At 44.6% G+C, this 16111-nt stretch overlaps 2 protein-coding genes and 1 non-coding gene across 3 annotated transcripts; 2 read left to right on the top strand and 1 right to left on the bottom strand.

The window, feature by feature from the left end:
- Window positions 1–93: 93 nt before the first annotated feature.
- LOC141912041 (protein MON2 homolog) lies at window positions 94–6366 on the top strand. The gene is made up of 2 exons (XM_074803211.1): window positions 94–3783; window positions 4349–6366. The coding sequence occupies exons 1-2, from the start codon at window positions 466–468 to the stop codon at window positions 6188–6190; spliced, it is 5160 nt and encodes a 1719-aa protein (XP_074659312.1). The 5' UTR covers window positions 94–465; the 3' UTR covers window positions 6191–6366.
- Window positions 6367–10006: 3640 nt separating this feature from the next.
- On the top strand, window positions 10007–14765 carry LOC141912173 (extracellular calcium-sensing receptor-like). The gene is made up of 8 exons (XM_074803386.1): window positions 10007–10151; window positions 10580–10689; window positions 10771–11093; window positions 11376–11485; window positions 11750–11946; window positions 12451–13153; window positions 13359–13484; window positions 13771–14765. The coding sequence occupies exons 1-8, from the start codon at window positions 10007–10009 to the stop codon at window positions 14763–14765; spliced, it is 2709 nt and encodes a 902-aa protein (XP_074659487.1).
- On the bottom strand, window positions 11223–11294 carry Trnad-guc (transfer RNA aspartic acid (anticodon GUC)). The gene has a single exon. It is a non-coding gene; the product is annotated as a tRNA-Asp (tRNA).
- Window positions 14766–16111: the final 1346 nt, after the last annotated feature.

The following is a 16111-nucleotide window of genomic DNA, read 5'->3' as shown; positions in this document are numbered from 1 at the left end:
GCGGCAGGCGAGGAACTCGAGTAGCAATATTTCATTTGAATTGTATTGCAGCGACTGCGGCAAGTGTGTTTAAAGATGGCGGCCACGTAATCTGGGGTGTTGTCTAATCACGAATTCTGACGTAGATATCACGGTTTAAAAGCGGCGTCGACCCGTTTAAACGTGAGAACATCTGGTGGACTGTTCAGCAAACAGTATTCCGTTTGATATAACGACGATTAATCGGTTATAAACGGTCGAAATTCGATTTTTTAAATGTGTCGAAATCACTTCCGGGTTCCGGTGACAGTTGTCAAAAATCGATAATGCTTCCGAAAACGGACTTATTTTTTAGCCTAGATAATTATTCCTATATCGGGTGAATAAATTCATATAATTTCGACTTTGCGTCGAAATCAGTACAATTTGAGTCGAATTTTTAAAAGAAATACTTCAACAATACTGACGGTTGCTGTCGCGGTCGCCATGGCGTCGAACAAGAATAACCCGAGATTGAGCGGAGGCTCGTTGAGCGTCGATCAGAAATTGATCATCTCGAAAAAACTGATCGATAATCTGCTGACGGATCTGAGACAGTTGAGTAGCGAGTCGCGACGTAAATACGGACCGGTTAAAGACGCAGCCGAATCGGGTATGCTAAAACTGCGGACGATTTCGACGAAACCGGAAGAAATCCCGGCGAATCTATCGAAACACAACGCGGAGATTTTACAACCTCTCGTCCTCGGCTGCGACACGAAAAACACGAAACTCGTTCAGTTGAGTTTACAAGCGATTCAACGCCTCATATCTCACGAGGTTCTCTCTAAAGGTGGCGCCACTAGCGTGATCAGTACGCTGTGGTCGTTAATGGAATCGGGAATCGAGGAATTGAAATTGTTGCAGACGACGATTCTGTTGCTAACGACGAATTCGATCGTCCAACACGAGGCTCTTTCTAAAGCGATCGTTTTATGTTTCCGTCTTCACTTCGCGAAGGACAACACGACGATAAACACAGCTGCAGCTACCGTACGGCAGCTGGTCAGCTGCGTGTTCGAACGAGCCGTAACCGAGGATCGAGCGTTCACCGACCACGACGACGCGCTCGCGACGACCACCACGTGCGAACAGTTGAAATCGTTCGGTAAACAACCTCCGCCGACCTTGAGACCGTGCGCTCAAGACGCGTTCATGTTGTTTCAGGATCTGTGTCAGTTAGTGAACGCCGATCAGCCTCACTGGCTGCACGGGATTAACGAGATGACTCGTACGTTCGGTCTCGAATTGATGGAATCCGTTCTCACCGCTTTCCCCGAAATATTCCGACGTCACTCCGAGTTCAGTTTCCTCGTTAAAGAACAAGTTTGTCCGCTCGTAATTAAATTGTTTTCGCCGAGTTTGAAATATCGTCAGGGGTTACCGGCTCCGGCGTCTCCGACACCGGTCGAGAAACCTCACTTCCCGATTGTGATGCGTCTGCTCAGAATGGTCGCCGTCCTCGTGCGATCCTACTACTCGCTACTCGTTACCGAATGCGAGATTTTCCTCTCGTTGCTCGTCAAGTTTCTCGATTGCGATAAACCGATGTGGCAGAGGGCGCTAGCGTTAGAGGTACTGCACCTGTTCTGCGCATCTGCCGCGCACCTGCGATCGTTTTGCATCAGCTACGATATGAAACCGCATTCGACGAAGATATTCCGAGATATCGTTAACGCGTTAGGTGCGTTCATCCAATCGCTGTTTCTCAACTCGACGTCTAGCGTGGGTACGGGCGGGAATCAGCCGGGCGCGCGGGTACCCGATACGACGGGTACCCCTCCCGCGTTAGTCGCCGGTATGCCCGTCGGGGGCGGGGTTTCCCCGCAGCCCGCGTTCATCTACCGCGGTATCTGGATCCCGTTAATGACTAACATCCCGCTCGGTAACTCTAAACAGATTTATCTAGAGATGATCGATAAAACGGAGCCACCCGTTATCTCGGAGGGTTACGGAATCTCGGTCGCGTTCGCGTGCCTCCTCGACGTCATCCGAGCCGTGCAACAGATTGTAGATAGCGTCGCCGTGACGACGAAAGCGAAACCGACGGAACGTAGAAATTCGTCGGCGCACGAAACGATGTCGACGTTGGAAATAGACGAGGAGAATCGACCCCTCGTCGAGGAACTGTTGAATTCGTCGTGGTGCGGGGTACTCGCGGCGATGTCGCTGTTACTCGACGCGAGTACCGACGAGAGTGCCACCGAGGCCATCCTGAAATCCGAGCAGACGTTCGCGAGTCTCGCCGGTCGACTGGGTCAGAATATTCCACGCGACGCGTTTATTACAGCTCTGTGTAAAGCGTCGTTACCTCCTCACTACGCTCTCACCGTTCTCAACATGGTCGCCGTTCATCATCCGAAAGGGCATCAAAAAACACCGAGCGGAAACGACTTCTTTAACCCGGACGCGATCGAGAGGAGTCAGGTGGTCGCGGTCGGTACGGCTTTACCGACCGCTTCATCGCCGGTCGGCGCTCATCAGAATCCGGTGATGCTCACCGCGAAAAACATTCAGTGCATGCGCTCGATTCTCAGCGTCGCTCATTGTCACGGCGGTATCCTAGGCAACGCGTGGCACCTCGTACTGACGACGCTTCAGCATCTGGTTTGGATTTTAGGTTTGAAGCCGGCGGCCGGCGGGAGTATGAGAGCTTCGAAACAGGCTAGCGACGGTTCAAACGCGGTTATAACGACGGCGGTTATGGCTGATTTACCGGTTTTATCGTCGATGTTATCTCGATTATTCGAGAGTTCTCAATATCTCGACGACGTCGCGTTACATCATCTGATCGACGCGCTCTGTAAACTCTCCGCCGAATCGATGGAACTCGCGTATTCCAATCGTGAACCGTCGTTGTTCGCCGTCGCGAAACTCCTCGAGACGGGACTCGTTAATTTACCGCGCGTCGGCGTTCTCTGGAAACCGCTGACCGCTCATTTATTGGAAGTTTGCCAGCACCCGCACGCCGGTATGAGAGGTTGGGGCGCGGAGGCGTTGACCTCGTTGATTAAAGCGGCGTTGATGCACGCGTTCGAACCGGCTTTAGACGCCGACCCCGCTCGCCAGGGTATGTTGTTAAACCCGTTACAGGAGCTCTCCGCGATACAACACTCCGATATACGACAGAAACAACTCGAATGCGTGCTGCAGATATTGCACAATAACGGAGATCGTCTGGGTCACGGTTGGGCGCTGATACTCACCGTGATCGGAGCCGTTAATAACGATCAGGGTGAGAATCTGATCCGTATCGCGTTCCAGTGTTTACAGTTAGTCGTCACAGATTTCCTGCCGTTAATGCCATCTGCTTGCCTACAATCGGTGGTTGCCGTGGCGGCGAAGTTCGGCCTGCAGAATCAGGACGTTAATATCAGTCTGACGGCGATCGGTCTCATGTGGAATATATCCGATTATTTCTATCAGAATCAACAACAAATTCAGATTGACCTCGAGAAAGACGAATCAGAGGCAGCCGCGGATGACGATAAGAAAAAAGATGGCGCCACCGCTGTCGGTGAAATGAAGCCGTTCGATTCGCTGTGGATGTGTTTGTTTTCGAAGCTCGGCGATTTATGCGTCGATCCTCGACCTCCCGTTCGTAAGAGCGCCGGGCAGACGTTGTTCTCGACGATCGGCGCGCACGGATCATTGTTACAACAGAAAACCTGGCAGATCGTACTGTGGCAAGTGTTGTTCCCGTTGTTGGACAAGGTGAAGAAGTTATCGAGTAGCGCTCCGACCACGAAGGTCGAATCTGGTCAGGTCAGTAATAAACAAACAGTTTCATTTCGGGATTTCTATAATCATTGATTTTATCTGCATCATTAATTTTGATCTTGGTGTAGATTGTTTTAAGATAAGGGACTCAAAAGTATGTGTCACACAGAAAATAGAGCATTTGTTTTTAAGGCTGTGTCATTCCTGTGGACGTAGATGAACATACAGGATCCAGTTCCACGGTTGTGAGTTAGAGTTAACTCTGAGTTAAAGTTAGTTCATTTTCAATGAGTTAACTCTTGAGTTAAATCTTAACTCACAACTGTGGAACTGGACCCAGGGTGGCAAAAGTCTTCATTGAATTACTTATGGTTTGTTTAGATACTGTAGCTGCCCTAGTTTGGATGTATACGCAGATTATACTAGACTTTTGACATTGAGTTTCTACCTATGGCTTCGAGCTATACCTAATGACTGATCCCTAAAGAGATTTGAGATCGTTCTTTTAATGTAAAGCGCTTTTATTGAATTATTATTATTATTATTATTATTATTATTATTATTATTATTATTATTATTATTATAATTATTATTATTATTATAATTACAGGTGAATATTCTGATTCATCACTCACGTGATACTGCTGAGAAACAATGGGCCGAGACACAGGTTCTAACGCTGGCCGGAGTCGCGCGAGTCTTCAACGCTAAACGATTCATTCTCGAACAACTCGGGGATTTCCCGCGAGCGTGGGCGCTACTTTTAGAATTCATCGAGGCGTCTGCTTTATGTCGTAACGCCGAGGTAACGCTCGCAGCGTTGAAAAGTTTCCAGGAGATTCTACAGATCAACCGCAGCAGTGGCGGCAGTTCCAGCGGCAACGACACGGATACGAGGCGTAATTCACGCGCGGCGACGGGTGGCGCCACCGGTACCGATCTAGCCGCGCCTAGCGAGGAGAAAATGTTTCGTTCGTTGCAGGATATGATATCGACGAAGAACGACGATATTAAAATAGACTCGGTTCAGCTGTGGTCGAACGCGTGGCGCGTCTGGCTCAGTATCGGCGGTAAGGTTACGTTACCCCCGGACTCGAAATCATCGACCGATATCTACGTGCCGTCTCAACCGTTCCTCACCGCTCTCATACAGATATTTCCGCCGTTATTCGAGCACATAAAACATCGGTTCGTCGCGGCGGACTTACAGAAATTATCGGCCGTTTTAAAGGGGGCGCTGTCGGCTCCGGTTCAAGGCGACGCGTCACCGTTTATTCTACCGGCGATAAACGAAACGAACGTGACGGCGTTGCAGGAAGCTGTTCTGAACGCCGTCGACGTTCTACAGAACGCCGTCATGAACGGACCCGAGTCGATGCAGTCGATGTATCCGGAATTATTCAATCAGTTGCTCACGTTTGCCGAATACGCCGTTAAATCTCCTAAATACGGTATAATCGACGCGAAAAGTATCAACGCCGTTCGAGGTCCGTCGGTCGATTACGTGTTGATGAATTTCGTTCCGTTCGCCGAGAAATCGTTGAATCTCGTGATCGCGATGTACGAGAGAACGGCGCGACATCCGGCTGTGATCCACGATCACGTCATGCAGGATATTATAACTACGCTACGAGTTCCGCTCGCGATGAAATACGGCTGTATGTCGCAGACGACGTGGAACCTCGCCGTTACCGTTCTCTTTCAAACTCTAACAATCGGATTACCGGTCGCTAGGAAACACCGCGCCGCGTTCGACGGGATGTGGACGGAGTTGGCCTCGGCGATCGAGGAATTCCTGTTTTCGGGGAATCCCCCGCCGCCGACGATGACCGTCGAGGATTGCCAACGAGACGAGAATATCGACTGTCGTCTGGTGCGCGTAATCGGCGAGGATATCCTCCCTCACGCAGGGAATACCCCTCGCGAGTTCGTCGAGATGATTATGAATATTTTGAATCGTGGTTCGATTCATTCGGCGACCAGCGAGAGTTTCATTGACGCCGATTCCAGTAAAAAACTACGCGAGGAATTCGCGAAAACTTGCTTCGAAACGTTGCTGAAATTCAGCTTCATCACGAACAACAGCTCGTCGTCGCCGGAGGGCTCCATCACTAAACTAGCCGTCAACTCATTGTTGAAACGTTGTCAAGACGTTTTACGTAAATACGTCGAGGATGAGAAACTGAGCGGAAAGTGTCCGCTACCTCGACCACGTATGTCCGAGATGGCGTTCGTTCTGAAAGCGATCGCTACGTTGATCCAATCGTTGAAGAAAGCTCCGCAGAAGAATATCGATAAACAGATCTGGTATCAGGTGATCGATTTATATCCGTATCTGGTTGATTGTATCACGTCGACCAGTCCGCAGGTGTGTCGCGCGTTACGAGAAGCTCTTCACGAATATAAAGATCTGATGCAACCGGGAAAATTCGAAATTCAAAACGGACGATAAAAATTACCGCGAACAAATGTGATGTTAGAATTGACTGTCGTAGCGTTAAGTGTAGAGCTGAATTATTTGGGGGTCTAGAGCTGGGGAGAATTCTAGCTTTACGTCGGTCAAATACTTTGTAGTCTATTATATAATTAAGGGGCATATATAATGATAAGTGGTGAGTTGGGGTCTAGGGTGGGGCAGTAGGGGGTAAGTAGTTAGGAGCTGTCTAGGAGTTAGGAGCTGTGTAGGGCAGAGGGAGGTGTAAGCAGTAAGCTGTGTCAGGCAGGGGAGGTGTAAATAGTGAGTTAGGAGCTTGGCAGGGGAAGGTGTAGTGGGTTAGGGGCTGTGTAGTGTAAGGCAGGGGGAGGTGTAAGTAGTTAGTTGTGTCAGGCAGGGGGAGGTGTAAGTAGTTAAAAGCTGTGTCAGGCAGGGGAAGATGTAGTGGGTTAGGAGCTGTGTAGGGTAGGGCAGGGGAAGGTGTAAGTAGTTAGCTGTGTCAGGCAGGGGAAGATGTAGTGGGTTAGGAGCTGTGTAGGGTAGGGCAGGGGAAGGTGTAAGTAGTTAGCTGTGTCAGGCAGGGGAAGATGTAGTGGGTTAGGAGCTGTGTAGGGTAGGGCAGGGGAAGGTGTAAGTAGTTAGCTGTGTCAGGCAGGGGAAGGTGTAAGTAGTTAGCTGTGTCAGGCAGGGGAAGATGTAGTGGGTTAGGAGCTGTGTAGGGTAGGGCAGGGGGAGGTGTAAGTAGTTAGTTGTGTCAGGCAGGGGGAGGTGTAAGTAGTTAAAAGCTGTGTCAGGCAGGGGAAGGTGTAAATAGTGGGTTATAAGCTGTATAGTATAGAGATGAAAGATTCACTATTTTCAGTTCATTTAACTTTATTCGAGAATTCTTCTTTATTTCATTGTTTTTTTTCCTGCTTTAAGAACGCGAGTCAGATAAAACTACGTTCAGTTCTGTATTATTGCATGCTCTTTATCTGAGGGTCAAACATATATTCCAAACTAATACATGTTTTGAGTCTGTAAGTACGGCAGTTGTTTTGGTCTCTGATCATCGATGGTTCATTCGTTATTGTTACCTATATAAATATTACTCAGTGCCGGGTATAAAACATTATAAATATATATATTGTAAATAATTCATAATGTTATAAATAGTTTATTATTGTTGTTGATTTGATTGAAGAAATACCTGAACAGAAATAGTGAACCCGGTTTCAACGGTTAAACGACCTACCCCGGGGTTTGTGTCGGGTATGCCTGGGTCTGCAGCATTGTAAATTGTATATGATATGGTTCAATGTATATTATGTAATCAATTTGAATCCAGTTTAACTTGGGTACGAGTTTTTAATTTGGATCCAGTGAACTGGGCCCTAAAGATATGTAATTATGTTAAATGAATCTGGCAACTGGGATTTTTAAACCTCAACACTTCAAACAGACAGTTTACACGGTGACTATATCGGTCTTTACTCTAGAACCTGATGACTAATTCAGTAAATCCCCCTATATTGTCATCCCTTTAGATTCATTTACATCTGATGATGTCTTAAGGTTGATTTATAAGATCCATTCAGATTTGATGATGTCATAGGTGGATTTATAAGATCCATTAAGATTTGATGATGTCATAGGGCGATATATAAGATCCATTAAGATTTGATGATGTCATAGGTGGATTTATAAGATCCATTAATATTTGATGATGTCATAGGTGGATTTATAAGATCCATTTAGATTTGACGATGTCATAGTGGGATTTATAAGATCCATTAACATCTGATGATGTCATAGGGGGATTTATAAGATCCATTAAGATTTGATGATGTCATAGGGGGAGGCATTCATTTATTCTGGAAAAAATTATATACTTGAATATTATACACTGGTAAAATAAACATTTTTTTGTTGAGGGTTTGATCAATTATAAGTTCTGTGATAGGAAATGGTGAAAGTGCGATGTCAAAAATAGATATATTTATTTTAGTTATAAATTGAACACTGGGTGTTTTAAATAAATTCACCAGAAATAAGCAGCAAATTTACTATTCACAAAGGTGTCCGGGTGTCACAAAATAATAGCTTTAACTGATTTATATTGATCAGGGTTTGAAGTAACTATAAATCTAAGTCCTTCTCATTCTCACTGATTTCAAAGATTCAGTAAAAGTATGACTATATAGTTACTAATGACGACCTTCTCATTCTTAATGACTTCAAAAAGAAAATGTCAATGACTTCAACGATTTAGTATAATTATAAACCCTATATTGTAATGTGGTGATTGATACAATGATTCCATTGTCTATACATGTACATTGTACATGTACATTTAATATGTAAATGTAATATGTACATGTACATGTAATATGTACATGTACATGTAATATGTACATGTACATGTAATATGTACAATATGAATATAAAAACCGGTTCTATTGAAATATAATATTCCTCAATACTAAATATTATTGATTTTGTTGTGAGTTATTTTTGTCTCATCCACTGTCGCCGGAGCTGCTGCTGGTGCTGGAGCTGCTGCTGTTGCTGCTGTTAGAATCTGATGGTGCTTATAAATATAAATATATATTCCGTGGTCCGAAAAGCCTGCATAGGGCCTCGTGTAAGAGTTCTATAGAGGCTGAAACTAATTTAGAAAAAAAATAGTATTCATGAATATCAATGAAAGAATTCATACATTTCAAAAATTTTGTTTTATTCGCATGCCACAGAAGGAATATTGAGCCATGTGAAATCTCAACCGTCTAGTGCTGCCCCTATACATATCGTTGACGGTGAATGTGTGAACTAACTTATTACTCGCGTGCCGCAGTAGGAATATCGTGCAGATTAGTTAGTTTACGTGTTTACCGTTAACGATAAACATAGGGGCAGCACTTGCCGGTCCAGATCTGTCGTGCGGCTAAAATCTGCGATAAAAATCAGTTGTCAATAATTCATTAATTACAGTACTAATTGTTCAGTAGTTCGCCGACTTCAATAGTAGTATCGGCCTTATCAGACAGTAAAATATTTTGGTGCCAGAGGTTTGTCAAAATTGGGTTCCATTCGCTATAGTACAAAACACTACTACTGGTAGAATGAGTGTCTTCCGCGCTTGTTACTGGCCGCTTTATCACGTGACTTGTTCTACCGCACCGCCACATTCTATAATTGCAGAAAAAAAGGCAAACAAACTGCTGCACGTAGAGCTATCGGTATGAGTGAGTGTGTACTGTGTACTGCCACTGTTAGTGTAGAGTACATAATGAATGATGCTTCATATCATAAACGAGCTATTCAGATAGACACACCGCACACACAGAACCCGTATCGGTACAAACAGCATTCATCATCCCCAGACACAGAACAGGGGAATAGTACTGACACTATAGTGAATATCACGCATAGGAGAAAATTATAGAAAGTGAAATTATAAACAGGGTGTGTAATGGTAACTTGACTGGACTCTCACGACGGAACCGGGAGCGAGGCGTGAGTGTCCGAACTGATCGATCTTCCCTCCACAGAGTGAAGAGCTGGTACCATCGCAGCAACTTATTGATCAAGTAATCCCTGCCTATAGGGTCTGAGAGCAAGGCGGTCAAGCTTTAAAGTACTGTTCAAAGAAAAGCCCTTGGACTGCAGGGCTCATGCCTTCGTATGACAGTGAGTGGGATGAACTGAGGATCGAGGAGATAGTCGGTCCAAACTGGAATATGTAACTCGCATTGTGTCTATTAAGTTTAATTGTTTCTGCTATTATCCGTTGTCGTCATGGAACCACTGCGATACCTGGTGGCGCTGATGTTCGTCCTATTATGTGACGTCACGATGACGCAGTGTCGGTTGCGGAGTCGCAATTCCGCGCATGCGTACAGCGCGGGTGATTACATTATTGGCGGGTTATTTCCGCTGCATACGAACGCAACAGTTGGAAAATACGGCACCGAAACCTGCACTGATTTCAATGTCAGAGGTACGTGTGCAATTTCAAATACCCCACGTTTATTGTCTTATGAAAATAGAAGGTTTATTTCGATTTAACGCCCCCTGTAGGCCCTTTCATGAAAGATGACTGCCTTACCGATCAGCTATGACATCATCAACTCGGCATGCAGCAATCTGGGAGGGCACTATTTTGTGAGGTCTCACGAGAATTACTCTTGCCTGTGACACATTGGATATTTCTGATCATTGACAGGCTATCTGTGGACGTAGCCTCCGAGAGTCGTGGATTGGTTCGGGGTCCACACATCATTAACAAGCAGACGACTTGTCTTTACCCGTCAAATTACACACATAATTTTATCTTTTAGAGTCTTGTACAATAAGGCTCCCCGTAAGCGCGCTTATAAGAGCTGCCATTTTTTTTAAAGTTGGTTTTCTACTTCTAAACTATTGTAGCTGTCACGTGGGTACAAGCGATGATGTACGCTATTGATTTGGTCAATTCTGACCCGGTATTGTTGCCGAATATCTCCCTTGGTTACGATATTCGGGATGACTGCAATCAGGTAAGAGGAGAGTTCGGTATTTTCCGTCACTATTCGGAGTTCCCCGAACGCCGACTATGAAGGTTGTAACCCTGTTTTCAGATGGACCGCACGACTGAATACGGATTAGAATTCGCTTTAGGTTCGACGTTCAACCCTGTAATGGACACCTATTTCGGAACTTATCAGAACCAAATAGACGTTACCAGGACGACGCTAACCGGAAGGGCTGTGGACGGAAGTGATTGCCAATGGGATAGCATACACAACGCCATCGCACCCGTTATCGGAGTGGTCGGCGCCGGAAGTAGCTCATCCTCGATGACGTTGAATCACGTGCTCAGTGCGCGCAGTATACCACAAGTCAGTTTTTCTTCGACAAGTATGTCGCTTAGCGACAAGACCAGATTCCCGACATTCCTCAGGTAAATTCAAAAATTAAAACTTGAAATCGGTTTCCGTTCAATTTAAAATCGCCTTACACAACGACAGATTTAAAAAGTTATTTCAGGACAAAATGAGTAAGATGACGTGTGTTTTAGCAAAATCAATGTCTCCCCGGCCGGGAATCGAACCCGGGTCTCGCACGTGACAGGCGCGGATACTCACCACTATACTACCGAGGACAGTTGGTCAGCTGGTCGGATTCCCCAATCTAACAGTTGACTCATTGGCCAACTAAGGTCAAGTTCAAATTTTTATTTTAGAACGGTGCCTTCTGATCGTCTTCAAGTCCAAGCACTGTGTGACCTAGTTAGATATTTCGGCTGGTCTTACATCTCCACTGTGGCTTCGGATGATATCTACGGAAAATTCGGTAATTATTTGATAGATGTGTAGGCTGTGAGCCGGGGGGGGGGGGGTGCAGTAGACTCCGCCAAACATGAGATGAAACAATGTTACAGTCGTTTATTTTTAAAGTCACCTGTTTAATCAGTATAGATTTTCCTACAAAATATAATTCACAACATTCCTGGGTCCCAGGGTACCCGCTAGTGGAGGCCATTTCCACATGTCTCGTTTTGACGCGTGATTCTAGCGAGATTTTACGAGGGATTCTGTTAATTTTTTTTTTCTGTAGGAATCGAAGCGTTCAAGACTCACGCTAAGAAATATAATATTTGTGTGGCAGTAAACGAAGTGTTTGAATCTAGCAGCAATCCGCCTGCTCATACACTGCGCAGGATCGTACGGAAACTCGTCGACTCGTCTGAAGGTCAGAAAGCTAAAGCCGTTCTGTTGTACTGTTCTAATCACCACGCAAAGGCGATATTACAGGTAATAATCAATGACCCGGTTATTCAGACAGTTCCACAGTTTATACACTGTTCCACAGTTTACACAGTTCCACAGTTTATACTCAGTTCCACAGTTTACACAGTTCCCAGTTTACACAGTTCCACAGTTTACACAGTTCCACATTTTACTCAGTTCCCAGTTTACTCAGTTCCACAGTTCAAAATTTGACTACATTATTGAAGTTAGTAAGGAAAATAATGCCCCGCATGTGGTATACCAAATCACATCGAAAATGTTTTCCACGAGGAATAAACTTTTTCCTTGCCATGCGCGTTGGGCTTTACTAGTTTAAACTTCTCTGAGTCACAACTGGTTTTACACCTCTATAATTATTCTGATCACATTTGTGAAATCTCTTTTTGAACCGAGAATTTTGTGCTAAGTAAAAGACTTGAGTATAAACTGTCAAACGGTAGAATCAGATCTTTTTGAAATTTCTCAATTTATTTTGTAATCGCAATCGACTTATTTTGATTTTTAAAGATGGCCGCGGATGAAAACGTGACCGGTATCACGTGGATCGCTTCTGAAAGTTGGGGTGACTACTCTGAGATACTGCAGATTGAACCGAGTGTAGTGAGGGGTATCGTCGGTCTTATACCCGCGAAAGGAGAGTTAACCGACTTCATGTCGCGGTTACGCGAGTCGACAGTGTCGACACTAGCTCACACGAATCCCTGGTTCGATCACCTACTTCAATATAGATGCGGTGAAGATTCATCCGCCATGAACGCGCGAACTATTTCGTTTACGACTAGTAAAATTCGCTACAAAACCGCGGATGAACACGATAAACTAGCGGTGACTAGTCGGTATTGTTTTAATTTTTCCGCGGACGGGAAACTGGGTAAACAGGCAGATGACTTATTCGAAACCGGTAAAGTCGCCTACGTCATCGACGCCGTATTCGCATTTGCGCATGCGCTGCATCAACACATCTGTTCACGAGGGGGCGCTTGCGACGCGACGAAGCGAATCGATCACGTGGAATTATTGAAATTACTTCGCAAGGTCGAATTTCCCGGAGTTCAAGGTTACGTGAAATTCAATCGATACGGCGATATTCAAGGTCGTTACGTAGTGGTGAACGTGGCTCCCGATAAAAACGGGCACCTGATCCACAAACAGGTGGGCGGGTGGAACGGGCTGAGGAAAACTCGTCCTCTTAGGATAAACGACCAATTAGGTAAATATGAATTAGTAAAACAGGTGGATCCAGTTCCACTATACCAGTTAGGTATTCGATTTTTCACAAGAGTCAAAATGTGACTCTAGGGCAGTTGTTCAGAATATTGACCCATACATTTAAACGATCCCTAGTTGTGAGTGTTATCCCAACTGACCGCTGATTGGGCACTGTCGTTTGAAACTCTACTGGTTTTATATTGCAGTATGGAATGACGGTAGTACTGTTGCACCTATATCCCGCTGTAGCGAGGACTGCGAACCCGGTACTGTACTCGTAATGGGGTCCGGCTCAGCAACGTGTTGTTGGAAGTGTATTCCGTGCGATCACAGTAAGTAAACCTGAGATATTGTGGAACGCCCCCTCTGTCGTCCATAACATCCAATATGGCTCCTTTGCGGCTATTTTGGCCATGAAATGTGCGATCACTCCCAATGAAAACCAGGGCTAGTTCAATAGTCATGGCTACAAGTGTAATCAGTCTAAGACCATCTCGGCTCAATGGGCAATCTAACAACGTCTTTTAACCCTGGAATAAATCAATTATGAGCAGCGACCTCAAGCGGGGTTTTAACGAAACGAAATTCCTCAGATATGTGATGAATCATTTTTTTCAGACACCTACACAAACGGGACTAACTTTGAAGGAGAATGTTTATCATGCGTCGAGAAATGGATGTCCAATCAGAACCACACCGGATGTGTCACGAAACCCTTCGACTTCCTGCGCTACACCGACTTCGAGGCTATCGTCATATTCGGCTGCTGCGGCCTCTCTTTGATCGTTACCATATTCACCGTTTCTATGGTGATAAAATATCGCGACACGCCCATTATTAAAGGGTCTAACGTGCAGTCTTGTTACGTCATATTGTTTTCGATTGGTCTGTGTTCCGGGTATCCCCTGATGCATATTGGTATGCCCAACACGACCAAGTGCACGTTTCAACCGCTTTATTTCGGATTCGTTTTCACTTTGTGTTTGTCGATTTTGTTGTTGAAAACGCGACGAATTTTGATGATTTTCAATTCGAAAATGTCGAAAGTGATAAATTTACGCTTGAAAAAGACGCAACAAGAACGTCGCCAAGCGCTGTTCGTGTTGATTCTGGTCGGCGCGCAGGTCGTGCTATGGGGAGTCTGCGTGGTCGTCTGGAGACCGGCGGTTTACGAAGATTTCAAGCCAACCGATAAAATAATCACGAGCTGTGATTCGAACTGGTTGAAGACTCAAATTGTCGTCATGGTTTACGTGGTTTTATTGTCGCTCGTTTGTACGGCTATGGCTTTCAAAGCTCGCAAACTTCCCGAGAATTTCAACGAAGCCAGATATTTGTCGTTTGCCGTATTTCTCATCTGTCTCGTGTGGATCGTAACGTTACCGAGTTTTTTCAGCGTCATCGGCAGAAATCGCAGCGTTCTGATCAGTTTCGCCGTCATATTCGCGGCCGTGTTCATCCTCGGGTTTCTGTTCTTTCCGAAAATTCGTATAATTTTGTTTCACGCTGAGAAGAATTCGTCTGCTTACGTGCGCTCGCAGACGGCTCAGATATCCATTAACTCGGCTGCAGCAGACGAACATGTTTCTCAGCACAGTCGACATGACTTATAGGTGTTTAAAACCAGTCTAACACTTTCCTATATTTCTATAACCAATCTAACAACTTTAAACCAGTTTAAGCTCATTTTGTTTTTATAACCAATCTAACAATTTAAGACCGGTGGTCTAAGCTCAATTTGGTCTATGGTCAATCTAACAACTAAGACCGGTTTAAGCTCATTTTAGGTCTAAAACCAATCTTCAACTAAGAACGAGTGACGTCATCATTGTTTTCCATCGATTTATCTACCACTAAAGGGCGTATCGATCTAATTTCCAGCATAAATTGAAAAACTACCAAACGAAACGAATTTACGTTAGGTGCTATTTATTTGTATTCATCTCTACACACCACCAGGGAACCTGACCACATACTTCACAAGACCGCAGTTTAGATTTCGACAACGACTGTTACTACAGTCGTCAATACATTTACGCTGCTCAGTGTTTTCAAATTGAAGAGCACATTGAGAAATACATTTTTCAACACATTCTATACACAAGCGAACAAGGAATTGGAATTTGGAATAAGCGCCGCTAGCGACCATCATCAGAACTAAAACGACCATATGCTGAAAGGAAAGTATCTCGATATGAAAGCTCTGTATTTTCAACCATTATTTCTACAAAAACTAGATTCAAAGTGATCTTGTGGAAATAAGAAAAGAAATCAGCCCACGGCATTCCAACTGAGGACTATGTAGTCGCCCGGGCACCTAAAGTAATTGAGGATCCACCAGGTGTCACTCGTGTGCAGTGTAGGACCACAACTACTGCGGCAATAATAGATGATTCTAATTGTGTGAGGATCCACCAGGTGTCGCTAATACCCAGGTGTCACTTATGTGCACTAGGACATCAACTACTGCGACAATAGAGGATTCAACAGTTTAACAGAAGAGAACTATTAACAAATTACCTTTGATGACAACATTCTGCTCCGACGATTCTGTAGATTTCAGGTCCCGTGTTTGTGAAGTCGATATTAAAAATATGTTTTACTGCATGTACGAATACAAATTGATTATAGCGGTTTTAAATCAATAGAACGGTTTCAATTGGTTTTAATTCTCACAACCACTCAGACGACTGTCAAATAATATCGCATTACATTGAAATTAGGCAGCTGTAGAGAATATTGATTTCCTTTGTCTCGGAGCTGAAAATACAAAATATTGGACGGTTTTAACAAAGATTTAATTCACGCTTTCTCTAATATGTAACTGTTCTTGAATCGTTTAAGTCTTGACAATGATTAGGTGATCATTAGTTACTAATCATAATTTTACTGAATCATAGAAGTCATCGAGAATGAGAAGGTCGTCATAAGTAACTAATCATAAAAATCGTTGATGTCC

The sequence above is a fragment of the Tubulanus polymorphus genome, chromosome 10 (assembly GCF_964204645.1).
Source record: "Tubulanus polymorphus chromosome 10, tnTubPoly1.2, whole genome shotgun sequence".
NCBI lineage: Eukaryota > Metazoa > Nemertea > Palaeonemertea > Tubulaniformes > Tubulanidae > Tubulanus > Tubulanus polymorphus.
This window is presented reverse-complemented; position numbering and strand designations above follow the sequence as displayed.

Coding starts and splice junctions, on each gene's coding strand:
- LOC141912173 (XM_074803386.1), top strand. CDS start 10,007: ATGACGCAGTGTCGGTTGCGGAGTCGCAATTCCGCGCATGCGTACAGC. Junction 11,947..12,450: donor ACGCAAAGGCGATATTACAG/GTAATAATCAAT, acceptor TGATTTTTAAAG/ATGGCCGCGGATGAAAACGT. Junction 13,154..13,358: donor TAGGATAAACGACCAATTAG/GTAAATATGAAT, acceptor TTTATATTGCAG/TATGGAATGACGGTAGTACT.
- LOC141912041 (XM_074803211.1), top strand. CDS start 466: ATGGCGTCGAACAAGAATAACCCGAGATTGAGCGGAGGCTCGTTGAGC. Junction 3,784..4,348: donor CGAAGGTCGAATCTGGTCAG/GTCAGTAATAAA, acceptor TTATAATTACAG/GTGAATATTCTGATTCATCA.